Source organism: Mandrillus leucophaeus, unplaced genomic scaffold, assembly GCF_000951045.1.
Source record: "Mandrillus leucophaeus isolate KB7577 unplaced genomic scaffold, Mleu.le_1.0 Scaffold880, whole genome shotgun sequence".
NCBI lineage: Eukaryota > Metazoa > Chordata > Mammalia > Primates > Cercopithecidae > Mandrillus > Mandrillus leucophaeus.
Window position 1 is genome coordinate 1259333 of NW_012109586.1, and position 15275 is coordinate 1274607.

A 15275-nucleotide genomic window follows, 5' to 3' on the forward strand; every position below is an offset into this window, starting at 1 on the left:
CATTTCAAACAGTATGCAAAGGTAAAACTGAAAAGTATGCAGCATCCTTCTCCCAGCTGACCATCGGTTTAGTTTCTTGTGATTACATCCACATCCAGAAAGGGGAACATAAAAACTTCTAAGTCTGTACCAGCATAATGTCTGTTTGATGTATTCTTTAAGTATACGCAGAAAGGATCTTACTATTTATACGCTATAGTCTGGTATACCTTACCCTGGTAATAGACCACATTTGGTTTTGATTCATCTTACAAAATCATACAGTGTTAGTTCATAAAGTTAATGAATGAGTACTCTTTGCTTTTAACATCTTTTTCAGGTTGGTACCCGGAGGTATATGGCTCCAGAGGTATTAGAGGGTGCTATAAACTTCCAAAGGGATGCATTTTTGAGGATAGATATGTACGCCATGGGATTAGTCCTATGGGAACTGGCTTCTCGCTGTACTGCTGCAGATGGTAAGGGAAAAAATATTTTTAAAAAAGATATATATGCCTACCACACATGTATGAAAAGGGATGATACACTCCAAGGTAATATTTTAAAGTACAGTTTTTTTTTTTTCTTTTTTTAAATTGACTCCAAGAGGTGGTAGAGAATTCAGGAGGCAGAGGAGCAGAGTGTGGGGTAGGACAGGAAAGGAATTGCTATGTATTGATCCTTTACTAGCTATGTTACTGGACACTTCACATACCTTAAGGTTATTTCCTAAAAGAGCTTCAGAGGTAGTTATTATATTACATATGAGGAAATTGAGATGCAGAGAAATTAAGTAGTTTGCCTACTTTAGCCTCAAACTGGTGAATGATGAAACCTAGATTTGAAACTCTGATCCGGACATAGGGAGAGGTCTGCTTTAAGGTCGTATGGGGCCTGCCCCCCAGGTTAAAGGGTTTCTATTACTTGTTATTGTTATTGAAGCCCATGTTAAGTCTTACAGATACTTGTTTTTATTTATTTATTTTTCTGGGTAAACTTTCAGACGATATTCCTAGTGTGACAGAACTATAGTGTTTCAAGCACTCTCTCTTTAGTATTCCTTCATAAGGTCTTTACTCTGTCTTCAAGTATGTTGCGGCATTTTTTGTTTTGAATAATATAAGGCAAACTTGCTGACTGCTGAACTCCTAAACAGATGTAAATGAGCTCGATCTGTTTATTAAGTTTTAATTTATAATTGTCTAAAGCCTTCTTGTGATTGTCAAAGACCATAGGAAAATTGTGAATATTTTAAGTTATAACCAACGTAACCTATGTTACTAACAATATTTTATTTTCTGAGTACGGTAATAGGCTCTCATTGTAGGACAGATTGCCACTGGATATGAAATTCAATATGGGGTACTAGTAAAGGGAATTTAGTAGAGTGCTCAGAAATGGGCACATAGTCTATAGGCATCTTCCAGGATTGAGGGATTGGCTTGGGAGTCAGTGCTAAACCTACGAAAAGTTGAAGCAATTTGGGAATGATTTTAGAAGTCTTTAGGAAGAAGAGTAAGAATTCAGAGTATTTTGACTCAAAGTGGAAGAGGAATTACATTTATGATGTGCATTTATGGAAGCAGAAGTAGGTTAGATGGCAGATATTATAGGAAAATATATTTTATAATAACTTGATTAATATGAACTCTCCATAGCAAATCATTGGATTAAGTAATTTAGGAGACACAAGACCCTGTTCTCAAGTAACATACAGTTTAGTTAGGGCAATAAAATATATCCTGGACAATTAAATCTAGAGTAAGCTAAGTGTGAGTTGTCTAGCCCATTCCCCGGTACTTAGGTATTCCGTAAATGTTTCTGGATGAGCACAATACTTAAGAAATACAAGCATGTGTTTTAGGAGTTTAGGGGAGAAATTGCTTTGTTTATGGGGAAGAGGAGTTATCCGAGAAGTTCTTTTGGAAAAAGAAAAGGCTAGATACTGACTTTTCTTAAATACCATGAAATAATTTCAGAGTCAGGCATTTCTGACTCTTATGTCAGAACCCAATTCTTTAGTCAGAAATTGGGGTAGAGAGGATAGTGTGAGCATTAATTGCTAAAGTAGGTGCTTTCACATTTGTTGATGGTTACTTGTTTGTTAAATGAAGTAGTTCTCAAACTTTAATGTGGCATACCAGATTCTTAGGAATCTTGTTAAAATTTAGATTCTGACTCAGTAGGTCTGGGTTGAAGCCTGAGTCTACATTTCTTAAAAACTAAGCTACCAGTTGATGGCAGTGTTGCTGGCCTGTAGACCACATAAGTGTTGGTTGAATAGACACCTTAGAATGTCAGTACTCTGTCACTGGAAGTGCTCAAGCAGAGACCAACTGTCCAGCCATAAAGAATTCTTATATTTGAAGAGGGGTAAGTTAGATGGCCCCTTTATGATTCATTGTATTCTATCCAGGAGTATTTACTGCATTTCAAGAGCTTCACAAAATTTGTGTTTATGCACATATATAGCTGGTCACTGATACTGCTCAGTGGTGACCTGTGTCTGTCAAAGTAAGGCAGTCCAGCAATTAAAACCACAGACTTCGGAGTTATTCAGAGAGTTGGGTTCAATTCCAGCTCTACCGTTTAACAGCTGTATGTCTTTGTGCAAATTATGTAACTTTTCTGAGCTGCTTGTAAGGTAAATAGAGGTAGTGCCATCTTAACCCTGTGAAGTAAGTAATATATGTAAAGTTCCTGATCAGGATAGGTGCTCACTGGATATTAGTTATTATTAACTCCTAAATACAGTTTTCTATTTATCTGAGTAGGCCTAAGAAAAAAGGAATTATTTATATTGTTTAATCTTGTCTATGAAGGCACATCCTGACTTGTTGGAACCCCTAGTTGGAGAGCCTGTTTGTGATTTTCTAAAAAATTAAACGTACTTTTTGGCAGCTGTTGTGAGGGAGTATAGAGAAGAGGTATGACTCTGAGGTGCATAATTCCTCATGTGGGGCATGCAGGGGGGTTGGATATGCCATAGAATAAGCATGGTTATAATACATTGAACCTAGAGCCTCCAGAGATGGAAGCACCACTGTTAACATTCTGATCTGAACTGTAAGGATTGAGTACCCTAAAGGGATATTATATAACCTTAATTTACAAATACTGATTGTTCCTTATGTCCTCTATGCAGATGGAAATAGGCATCCTTTATACCTAGATAAGAAAGCTCCTTATACAATCTTTAAGGAAATTACATGCCAAATTATAGACCTTTTCGTTTCTCATATGTTAGTTTGGTCACACTACGGTATAAGTACAGTTGAGAATCTGTTTCTCTTCTGTCCTCATAACATGTAAACAGTTGGGAAAAGGTGACAGAGTATATTTTAGAAAGTTTTTACCAGTTTGAAAGTCAGGAGGATTTTAATGAAAATGATTTATTTTTCTTTTCTTACTTTTCAGGACCTGTAGATGAATACATGTTGCCATTTGAGGAGGAAATTGGCCAGCATCCATCTCTTGAAGACATGCAGGAAGTTGTTGTGCATAAAAAAAAGAGGCCTGTTTTAAGAGATTATTGGCAGAAACATGCTGTAAGTTATCCAGTTAGCTTTTCATTTGAAATTCCAATAAAACACTTTTCAGAGGAATTATTTATCTCTGCACATTTCTTTTTCTTCAAGTATTTTCTGGGAGGTGATCTTCATACAGGATATTCTAGAGTTCTGGATGCAGAATTAGGGCTATGTCTGTATACCCCTGAAGGTGATTGTAAACTTATAGAGCTTTAGAGGGCTTTTGTCTCAATGGTCCTGCGCAGAAGAGTGTGTCATCTAGTTTCCCAGGGAAAAGGCATGCCAGACTCGGAACCTGTGGATAGTTGGGTAACTTTGCTGATGACCACTTCCAATATGATAACATTTTAGAAAGTGTATGAAGCACCAGGTTTTTTCCTCTCTATGGGAGTTTGTTGTAGCCTTTTGATTTCAGCTTAGAGAAGACTTTCAAGTCTTAAGAGTGCTTTAAAACTAGAGACCAGGCACACAACAGTATTGCCTGGTTATTTTGGTCTAAATACAACTAGAAACATGGCTAAAACCAGGCAGATAAATCTCAAAAGGGGCTTTCTGCTCTTCTATTTAATTGGAAGATAGAAATGCTGATATTAACTAAGAAAACAATAAAAATGATTAGGTCCCCCTTTATCCTTGATTTTTGAGTCCATTTGAAGGGTTAGCATTGAAATGACCTGGTTTGTGAACAAGGGATAGAGTTTGTTTTGCTTTTTTTTTTTTTTTTTTTTTTTTTTTGGGAGTTAAAAAAAAAATTCCTGTTGTGATCATCTCATGCTTAAAAAGAAAAAAAATAGTTCTCTTTATGCTTTTCTTCATGATTCTGCACATGGTATTCAATAAAAGTGAATGTTGACAGAAACTTCTTTGACCCAGAAAACTAGCCATTTCTTCATGAAATTTTTATTCTATTTCCTAATAGAAAACAAAAATTGCTGTGGCGTTTGAGTATGTTTTTCTCCTTTTAGGGAATGGCAATGCTCTGTGAAACCATTGAAGAATGTTGGGATCATGACGCAGAAGCCAGGTTATCAGCTGGATGTGTAGGTGAAAGAATTACCCAGATGCAGAGACTAACAAATATTATTACCACAGAGGACATTGTAACAGTGGTCACAATGGTGACAAATGTTGACTTTCCTCCCAAAGAATCTAGTCTATGATGGTTGCGCCATCTGTGCACACTAAGAAATGGGACTCTGAACTGGAGCTGCTAAGCTAACGAAACTGCTTACAGTTTATTCTGTGTAAAATGAGTAGGATGTCTCTTGGAAATGTTAAGAAAGAAGACCCTTTGTTGAAAAACGTTGCTCTGGGAGACTTATTGCATTGCCGACAGCACAGATGTGAAGGACAAGAGACTAAGAGAAACCTTGCAAACTCTATAAAGAAACTTTTGAAAAAGTGTACATGAAGAATGTAGCCCTCTCCAAATCAAGGATCTTTTGGACCTGGCTAATGGAGTGTTTGAAAACTGACATCAGATTTCTTAATGTCTGTCAGAAGACACTAATTCCTTAAATGAACTACTGCTATTTTTTTTAAATCAAAAACTTTTCATTTCAGATTTTAAAAAGGGTAACTTGTTTTTATTGCATTTGCTGTTGTTGTTTCTATAAATGACTATTGTAATGCCAATATGACACAGCTTGTGAATGTTTAGTGTGCTGCTGTTCTGTGTACATAAAGTCATCAAAGTGGGGTACAGTAAAGAGGCTTCCAAGCATTACTTTAACCTCCCTCAACAAGGTATACCTCAGTTCCACGGTTGCTAAATTATAAAATTGAAAACACTAACAAAATTTGAATAATAAATCAATCCATGTTTTGTAACAAATTCACTGTGTTATTTAAGGGAAAAAAGGTAAGCTATGCTTAAGTGCCAACAGTAAGTGGCCATTCGTAAAGCAGTGTTTTAGCATTTCTTGTGCTGGCTTGTAATGTAGGGAAAAAAAGTGCTGTTTTTTGAAAAGATGGTGTCATTTCCCCCTTCTTCCCATGTTTTAAAGCCCCATCTTATATCCAGTTCCCAAAATTTGCATACTTACCTAAGTATTTTTTTTAGGTGTGCTGTGTTTGGGGAATATTTGAAAATTTAAAGCATGATATAAAATTTTTTTAAGTGAGCTGTGACACTGGAAAGCTCTTCATTTTGTCTTTTAAAATAGAGTTTTTTCTATTTATATATGTAAAATTGTAGTGTATTTCTTTTCACCAAACAGTGTGTGGGACATTCTTTATCACTGTTTAGGATCACCTCAGGAAGTGTCGTTACCCAGAATTCCTCACTGTCTGCTTTGAGACTTGTAACTTTATCACTATACTTCTGCTTGGTGCCATCTTGTCAGAGTAATATTTGATGTCTGTGATATGTAAAGAATTATCCTAGGATAGAGATACTAAACTTTAAGCAGATTTCAGATGTTACTGCTTTAAAACAAATCAGGGATAACAAATTAAACATATAACTTAAAATATGCAATGACATTTAGAGGTAACCAATGTTGATATAGGTAACATAGCCTAGCCACCGCCCCAAAATTGCTTTTACAGCTAACACTGATATTAATTTAGGATAGTTCATGCCTTATCCTTGCTAAGAAAATGGAATTGATGGTAGGCAGGTGCCAAAGTGCTTTTCAAAACCATATTACGTTAGAATACAATTGGATTCTTCCTCAGATTTATACAGGCCAAAGTAAAACATTAATTTCCTGAATTTCCAGATTACCAATCAACAAATAGCCAGTATTATGCCATGTTATTTCCGTCAGGTCATTTTAAAATCCATACATTAATTTTATAAAAGAATTTTTTACATGTCACTGTCAGGAGCTCACTGTGAATGTGTTGTCTTAAAATGGTTATTTAACCACACAGTACACTACATTTTACATATATGTACGTAATCTCTGGGAATAGTAAATTATGTTATTTATAAAAAATACATAGGTCAACAGACTTTAAGCAGGGAGGAAAAGAAGAGTAATAGCGTCTGTGTGCCGCAGACCATTCAGAACTGTCATGCGTGTCCCCATGGTCTCATTGTATTCCTAGCAATTCCATTTTCAATGTTGAGTTCACCTCTATTTCAGAGTACTTGGTCTCTCAGTTTCTTGATCTGGCTTTGCTTCCATTTAAAAACTAATCAAGAAGGGAAAATATTGAGAATGTGCATACAAGAAAATCATTAATTTCCTGAAGATGAATTTCTACCTGTTGTGAACATTCAACTTTCTTTTTAAAAGTTAAAAAAAATCAAAACAAAAATAAACAAGGGATATTATGATGAATGTTTGGCTTATGTGAGTACTAGAGATAAATTTTTTTAAAACCAGTTATTCACAATATAAAATGTTTTCAAGTTAGAAAAAATTTTTAGGAATCCTGGTTATTGTATTTAACTGTAGCTAACCAATTTTAAAACTTGTATTCTTTTGAGAACTATGATTAATAGAAAAACTTTTTTATAAGCAGTAAAATAAGAATGTTCCAGTGACTACCTGTCCTTATACCTAGTCTTGTTAAAACTTTCTTTTGCAGGGTATTTAGTGTTTGGTTTACAGTCAGTGCAGAGTGGGCAAGTTAACAGAAAGTTTGAGCTAGAGATACTGGAAAAAAAGAAAGATCAAAGAATGAGAAAAATGGTGATCCATTTTGGGGCAAACTGAAACCCCCCAAATAACTCTTTCCTCATGTGTATGGTGCTCCTCATGACTCGTCTTGTATTTTGCCTTTCTGATACCCATCAGAACTGCTGCTGCTCTAACTTATACTCTTTACCTTGCCCAGATCTCCACGTAAGGAATGCTTTATGATCAACTTGCCATAGGACTGATGGATTAACCAGTGTTCGGCTTTATTTGAAGTCTATGCCCTGCACAGCTCTTGTATGTATTTTAGATGCTAGAAGTTTTTTTTAGCATGTGATGTGTGATTCTTGTTTGAATTCTAGGTACCTTGTGAATTCCAGAAAAAGAGACTGTGCCTCATGATTGTTAGTCCCATGAACTTGCACTATCTTTCATGGCGATGTTTTGAAAATACAATCAGGAAAAAACCCAACACTTTTGGAATTTAAAATAGAATCATATCATGAAATTTAAAAAGAATCTCTTTGGTCGCGTTTCCTCACCTCTAAGTAACAGCTACATTTAAGTAAAATGCAGGTGGTAGGGAAAAAAACCATGGCCAGATGGTGGTTTAGTGGAATAAACTGATTACTGGTCTTTTTTTTTTTTTTTTTTTTTAAAGAAAGAAGCGTCATCACAGAGACTTTCCAATTTCTCTTTTTTACTTTTTTGAAAGATTACTTTTTAGGAACATTTGGTATGATATGCATAAAATTATTTATCAATTTGTGGGCAAAATGATACAAGTAGCATCTTGATTGAACATCATTTACCTCAGATATTCAACCAGCAGTACGTTTTTTATGCAGTCTCAACCCATATCCCATTTGTTACCTCTCAGAATATTGGTAAGCAGTTATTTTCGCTTTACTCTGTATTTCTTGTGTTTTGGGCACAGGTTATTGTACTACTGTCAAATCGTACTTGCTATTTTTTCTGCAAGTATTTAACAGAAAGCTTAAAATCCCCATAAAACCCCACCTTGGATAAGTGATTGTTAAATATTGTACAAATAAAATGTATGCTATCCCCATTCCATCCCCAAGTTAAATAAAAAAAAATGAATATGGTATGATTTGCATATGCAGTTTTTCTTTAGCTATGTGTTCTTAAAGAGGGGAGTGGTAGCTTTGTAACTTACAGTGAGGCTTACACCTTGACAACTGCCAAGAATGAGGATAGTGGTGAGTGAAGGGAGATTTGTTAATTATGGTATTTCCCTCTATTATCTTCTAAACAGATTATATTCCCACTCAAGTATGTGTGTTGGTCCTGCCAGTATTAGGAAGCAGAGGCTTGTTGGCATTGTGTCACACAGTACACACCAATGGATTCTCAGATTTTCTAGGGTAAAGGTGAAGGACGGGGCAGCACTTAGACTATGGTGGTTTGAAAGAAACAGAATTGCTTTCTAAACCAGATGAGGCTGAGAATGCGAACTATGGTGAAATATGCATGGAAACTCTACAGAAAAGACTGAAGTGTTTCTTACAGTGTTTTCTGCAAAACAGTGATTCATTAGGACATTAATAGGTATTATGTTTTCAACATGTACAGCATTATGATACAGTAAGTTTGGACCTGAGTCATTCATTCCCCAGAGTCTTTCACGTGCACGAGAATCAGTCATTTTAACAAGAATTCTGTTTCTGGTGGGCCACTTGGAGGGAACACAGATGTAAAAAACACACTGAAATATTCCTCCTTCACCTGCTTTTCAGTCTGAGGTAGTCAGATTAAAAAGCAGTTTGTGCTTTTTTGGTTCTATTTTTCCTCCTGTAGTAAATGAAGAAAATATCTTGAAGCTATATGTGTAAGTTTACATTATTCTTGAACCGCTTTTTAAACTAGGGTTTTTCAGACTTGTTTTTATTGATGACAGTTCAAGCAATTTAAGAGATGAAGTTAGCTCAAAACTCTTGCAAATAGACTTTAGCTTTTTTGTATGAGAGAATATGGAAAGGCCAACAATCAACACTGCTCCTCCCCACAAAAATGCTTTGGGAATATAATAGGCATATGCTTCATTTGTGTAACTTTTCCTAATGTATTTTTTGAATTTGCTTTTAACTGTTTCATGTTTACCTCAATTGGTACTTAGTCTTAAAATCTGTATACTTGGTTATTGATAGATCTTCTGTAGCTCTTACGTAGCCAGTGAGACAGATAAGGGCTGTCAGCTTTTAAGTGACATCTTAAGCTAATAAGAAATTGCAATCCTCAAGTCATTTCATGAGGCTGTTACCCTTTAAGACAAATAATACTTTCCTCAAATAGTTTAGAAAATTTTTAAAAGGGTCAGTTACAGCATAAGTGTAAAATTCTTGCTTCTAGTATATAATAGTGATGTTACCATGTTAAGTATTTTGGTGAAATATCCCCTAAAAATGTGTAGACTATGGCACAGAATCAGTATGCAAGCCTTAGCCTGAATGAGACTGCTGAAAAGTAAATGACAGGGATCTGAATACTTAGAAGGTTTGACTTTTTGCAGGGAAGGAAAGGCTATGTATGCAAAAGAATATGTTGTAACTACTGAAGAGCTACTTTTATGCACAGGAATTTTTTATTCCACTTTGTATCCAAGATTTCATTAAAACATTGTGCCTTAGAGCATACTTTAAAAACTATTTGGTAAGGAATCCACTGTCGAACCTCAGGTTTTAATAGCACTGCCTTTGGTGTTAAACTGAGTTGAATTCCAAGCCTGCTGGCTATTCCCAGCATTGCCACTGCTTTGTTAGTTTTCTAATCTGTAAATAACAGTACCTACATCTCACAGGGCCTCTAACAGTTAAATGGATTGTAAGCTGCACAAGCATAGGGACAGTCTGTCTTTTGTAAACCTCCCATGCACACAGTAGGCAATCAAATATTCTTGAACAAATGAAGTCACTTAAGTGCTTATTAAATTTCATTTTAAATATATGCCTCTGTTAATTCATGGATCTTGGAACTTACTTAAAAGACAATGCTTTTACTGACATTTCCACATTCCTCAGGGATTTACTGTTTGATACAGGTTCAGTTAACATTGCCATACATGTCTCATTACTTTTGGGAGTGCTTTTCCAGAAATCTCTGGTACAGTCACGTCACTTCATGATGGGGCTATGTTCTGAGAAATGTGTCTCTGGGTGATTTCATCATTGGATGAACATCACAGAGTGTACTTACACAAACCCTGATGGTATATAGCCTGTTACACACCTAGGCTATACATACAGCCTAGCCTATTACTCTTAGGCTACAATGCTGTACAGAATGTTACTGTAATACTGTAGGCAACTGTAACACACTGGTAAACATTTGTATATTCAAACATAGAAAAGGTACAGTAAAAATATGGTACAGTCTTACAAGACCACCCTCATATATACAATGTCACGGACCAAAATGTTATGTGGTGCCATGACTATACTTGTTAAGAAGGCAAATTCCAATCCTTTTGACCTATGGTAAGCTCAACAATCTGTAATTTTAGAAAATCCTACAAGGGATTCTGATGTGGATGGTATGAGTACCACATTTTGAGATATCTAGAAGAAAAATCTTCAAACTCCTTGGCCTTTTCCTTCCATGTGAACCATCTTCTGACTAAGCTGGTTAGTCTCCTGAACTAGAAAACCTGAGTCTGGGATAGAATCCAAAATTTGCTTGTGGACAGAAAAAAACCCTGCAGCAAACCTACTGTACCAAAGGTTACTTATACTTCAGTTGTTACGATTGTTTTTTTACTCCTTTGGTTTAAGGTTTGTAAAGACATCTAGCTGTTAGGTTGAAGTGAGCTCTTCAAATAGACCATTATATATATAAGTGTTAAAAAAGCACATGGTCTAGTCCCTAAAACAGTCATATTTTATTCTTCTGAACTGCTACTTACAAAGTAATCTCAATTACTGAAGTTATAAATCATGTAACTGTTCATGATTAAAAGGCAAGACACAGCCAAGACAGTAGACATGCAAGTCTCACATAAATACAAAAATATTTATAGAATGTTTAGTATTATCATGTTAAAGGACAATAGTTTTTCGTTCTCTACAGAAGTATGAATGAAATGCCAAAGTTGAAGTCACTGATTATATTCATAACCAGCTCAGTGAGGATGTTGCCCACTGCCTCACATCTGTAGGACAGTTGGGATATTTCTGCAGAGCATTCATAATTTGAGTATTATCCAAAAGCAGTTTCATCAGCTGGTACTCTCTCTGTGAATTTCCTGAAGTTCTTTCCATGGGCTTTATTAATTCTAATTGTTGCAAGTGTTCAAAAGCCTGAAAGATGAAAGAAATAGTTTAGGTTGAATAGGAGAGGAGAGTAACAACTCTCCTGGTCTCTCCCAGAGAACAGTTAGTGTTTTGGTCAGCTGCAGAACAGAGTACTGGGAAACAAACTAACAACTATCAACAGGACTAAAAAAACTCTCACAACCCCATAAAAAACTCTATTATCAGGTAAAACAGTGTCAATGCACACTTACTTGTCCATATATTGTTGAATATAAATATGGCAAACTTTAATTCAATATATACAATAACGGTTTTCTTCCTGGCCTCATTCTCTATCATAGTTCCTCCTAGTACTTTAATTAATAAAGTGTTTCCAGTTGTCTGTAAAAACCTAAGAATCAGATACGACTTTCTGATCGATTACCTAAGCTACTCAGATTTGCATTTATATTTTGTCTGTCTCTACCTTTGCTTTGCTATGTAAAAAGTTAACAACTGTAACAAAGAGGGAGGCAGAAAAAGACCCTTGAGTCAACTAGGCATATTCAGCTGATCCTGTAAGTAAAGGATTCAACAGGGTGGTATGGACATGGAGAGGGGACAGGCTCCTGTTTCCTCTAAGAAGTCAGACTGAGACTGTCACAACATTCTTCCATTTTCCCCATCTTAATAGGGCTCTTTCCTGTCTGCTTCCTCTTATCCTTAATATTCACGTATTGTATCTTTTCTGACCTTCAGTGTTGTGTTAGGTACGTTATTAGGGTATGAAAAAAACTGAAACCATTAAATCATGATATACTAACCATTAAATAACAATACACTGAAATAGATTCCTGAGGATTCTATTATATTCTTACAACTCACTGTAAAAAACATCACTGGAGCATATTCTCTATGTATCACATAAATTCTTCTGATAGAGAAACAGCTCAGATACCTTCATATCTGCAAATGAGAAAATACTGGAGGCTGCAGGTGTTAGAGCTGAATAGAACTATGCAGATTTAAAACATTTCTAAATAGCAAAATACTTCATTATTGAAAATTCAGAAATGAGCAGCTACAAATTATTGAGAATTTAAATGCAGGCCGGGCGCAGTGGCTCAAGGCTGTAATCCCAGCACTTTGGGAGGCCGAGGTGGGCAGATCACAAGGTCAGGAGTTAGAGACCAGCCTGACCAACATGGTGAAACCCTGTCTCTAAGAATACAAAAATTAGCTCGGTATGGTGGTGCACGCCTGTAATCCCAGCTATTCAGGAAGCCGAGGCAGGAGAATCGCTTAACTCGGGAGGCAGAGGTTGCAGTGAGCCAAGATTGCACCCACCACTGTACTCCAGCCTGGGTAACAGAAGGAGACTCCATCTCAAAAAACAAAAAACAAACAAACTCAAAAAATTTAAATACTTGGGTAACCTTTCCATTTTCACAACTCTCACAAAATAAGACTATTAGGGGAAAAAAACCATCCAGTATTGTAAAATACTTTTCCTGTTTCTTTGAAGAAATGGCAGTGCCCTGTACTCATTTTTGTTGCTACAGGAAATGAAATTCTGATTACTAGGGCCTACAAGGGATGCCAGTGGACTTGGGGATCCACTGTTTTAAAAAAGTTTCATTCCTTAAAATCCTCAAGAGCTGCACTGTCCACACTAGGCTACTCAGCATTTCAATGGTGACTCAATTTTTATTTAAACTTAAAAATGGATATTTAATTCTATTAAAAAATTCTAAGCATGTTTAGAACAATTTCAAAATGTAAATTTACTTTCTCAGCTACAAATTTTATGGAATCTAAACAGCAAGAATTTCCAGTGAATATTTAGGCCACTGAGATGTGCTTTGTAAGTATAAATGTACACCAAATGTTAAAGACTTAATTCAAAAGAATGGAAAATACTTTGTTTTTCTATGATTATAGAATGACACATTTTTGATATGTTGAATTAAATATAATATATAATTAAAATTACACCTTTTTTCTTACAGGTACTAGAAAATCTAAAACTACATTACATGGCTCACATTATCTTTGTAGTGGACAATGGTAATCTACATGAAGTCCTGAAGTTGTAAAACTCATGACTCAGCCCCCAAATAACACTTTGTCTGTATCCCCTCACAGGCCAGTGAGATTTTGTCTTTTAAGTTTCTTAATGGCTCTTATTTTCATTTTTTTTCTTTTACTGCTGCGATTATAAAAGCCAATCAATCCTTGGGTTGGAAAGGGAAAGGTTGTATCACACACTATACTGAATAGTTGTTTTCAGGATGCAAGTGCTATGAAGAGACAGCAGAGGGCAGTATACCTCCACAAACTAAAACAACTGGTCACTTCCTCAGATTTTTTCAAAATATTTCATTTTTAGATAATTGTTTTTAAAAAATCTCTATAATACTTAATATTTAAAAATGAAAGTGCAATTTTAATACATAATCAAATTGGATGTAAAAAATATACTTGTCTGTAGAAAAATAGCAAACTAAATCTTACCTTCATGACAACAGGTTTTTCAAAATTATAAACAGAATGTGCTTTCCTTTGAACAAACTTCTGAAACTCTGGGTAGAAAGCAATGACAACATTATACCTTCAAATAAGCAGTGGGGAAGAGTCAGAAAAAAGCTACTTAAGTCTCATCTCACCATTATAGACCATTTGAAAATTAAATGGCTCTTCCTCATAGATGTCATTTAAATGTTTCATTGCTATTATAAGACAGATTTCCAAGACTGATAGACCTATAGTAAAAGGGAAAAAAACTATCAGTTTAATGACACATAAGACTGAAAAAACTGTTCTCCAAATAGCAAAATACTTCATTATTGAAAATTCAAAAATGAGCAGCTACAAATTATTGAGAATTTAAATATAGTGAAAGATCTATGGTTTTGAGGGGTGAAGAAGGTCAAGATTCTAGATTTCAAATGTGTTCCAATCACTATTATCTATATAAATTTAAGTTACTTCACCTCCCTGTGCTTAGTTTTCCATATCTGCAAAATAAGGATATTTTTAAACTTTTAGAAATGTCACAAAGATTAGCGACAATATTATTAAGCACTCACCATATGGCTCACAGTAAACAAAATAAACTTCAATTTTTATGTGACTTTAAATCACACAGGGCCTTTGGATAGGATTTATCCAGAGACTTCCTAAACTGGAAATTATATCCAAATATGTGTATTCCTTTTCTCCCCCTGGAGAGGAAAAGGTTCATTACGTTTGCAAAAGGAAATAACGAACCCAAAATGGCTGAAACCCAGCGAATGCTCTTCAGTAGCTCTTGATACAATGATAACATCAGCAACGTAGTCTTACCTGGATTTCCAATGTGGCAAAAGAGGCAGAGTGTCAAATTTTTTTTTTTCACTTTAAATGGGAGTGATAGTACCTTCAAAAGGACTAAGTTAAAGGCTATATGGATAGAAAAGTATTTTATAAAGTATTATGCCCATGTTTACTGTAATTTTAAAAACATTCCATTATCTAAATTCAAAGTTTTAAAAACCACAATTTAAAAAATAAGGCTGGGCTCTTACCATGTACAATATTTGCTTTTGAGTCCATGCTACACAGTTGACTTGCTTCCATTAGATCTATGGCAGTCATAAATGGGTGTGATGCTGTTACTCGATTTAAAGTAAGCATCTAGGGAAATGTGGATCAGAAAAACAATTACGTTTTTACATGGGCATTTTGGAGATACTACTGTGCAAAACTTCTGAATTTGTATAGTCAATTCTTAAGGGAGAGTAAATATTAATGCTGAGGAAGGTATTCTCAAATTCAGTTCTATTAAAACACAGTATTTCAATTTGTGTCACATAACTGCAGATGTAAAGCATAAAAAAAGTTTTTGCTGCTCTCTCTAGCCCATCCCACTTGCATAACTTGTTTAC

The 15275-nt window shown here is 35.3% G+C and overlaps 2 protein-coding genes across 6 annotated transcripts in view; one reads left to right on the forward strand and one right to left on the reverse strand.

The window, feature by feature from the left end:
- Nucleotides 1-8213, forward strand: part of ACVR2A (activin A receptor, type IIA) — an 86254-nt gene extending 78041 nt beyond the window's left edge. Inside the window, exons 9-11 of one of the 2 annotated variants that reach the window (XM_011969310.1) lie at nucleotides 320-458; nucleotides 3397-3527; nucleotides 4475-8213. In XM_011969310.1, coding sequence (XP_011824700.1) covers nucleotides 320-458; nucleotides 3397-3527; nucleotides 4475-4669 — 465 coding nt within the window. In that variant the 3' untranslated portion in view covers nucleotides 4670-8213. The remainder of the gene's footprint in view (nucleotides 1-319; nucleotides 459-3396; nucleotides 3528-4474) is intronic. The other variant, XM_011969309.1, reaches the window with a different exon arrangement.
- Nucleotides 8214-10973: 2760 nt separating this feature from the next.
- Nucleotides 10974-15275, reverse strand: part of ORC4 (origin recognition complex, subunit 4) — a 96228-nt gene continuing 91926 nt past the window's right edge. For 3 of the 4 annotated variants that reach the window (XM_011969313.1, XM_011969314.1, XM_011969312.1), the window contains 4 exons: nucleotides 14916-15024; nucleotides 14016-14111; nucleotides 13864-13931; nucleotides 10974-11415 (listed from right to left, as the gene is read on the reverse strand). In XM_011969313.1, coding sequence (XP_011824703.1) covers nucleotides 11227-11415; nucleotides 13864-13931; nucleotides 14016-14111; nucleotides 14916-15024 — 462 coding nt within the window. In that variant the 3' untranslated portion in view covers nucleotides 10974-11226. The remainder of the gene's footprint in view (nucleotides 11416-13863; nucleotides 13932-14015; nucleotides 14112-14915; nucleotides 15025-15275) is intronic. The other variant, XM_011969311.1, reaches the window with a different exon arrangement.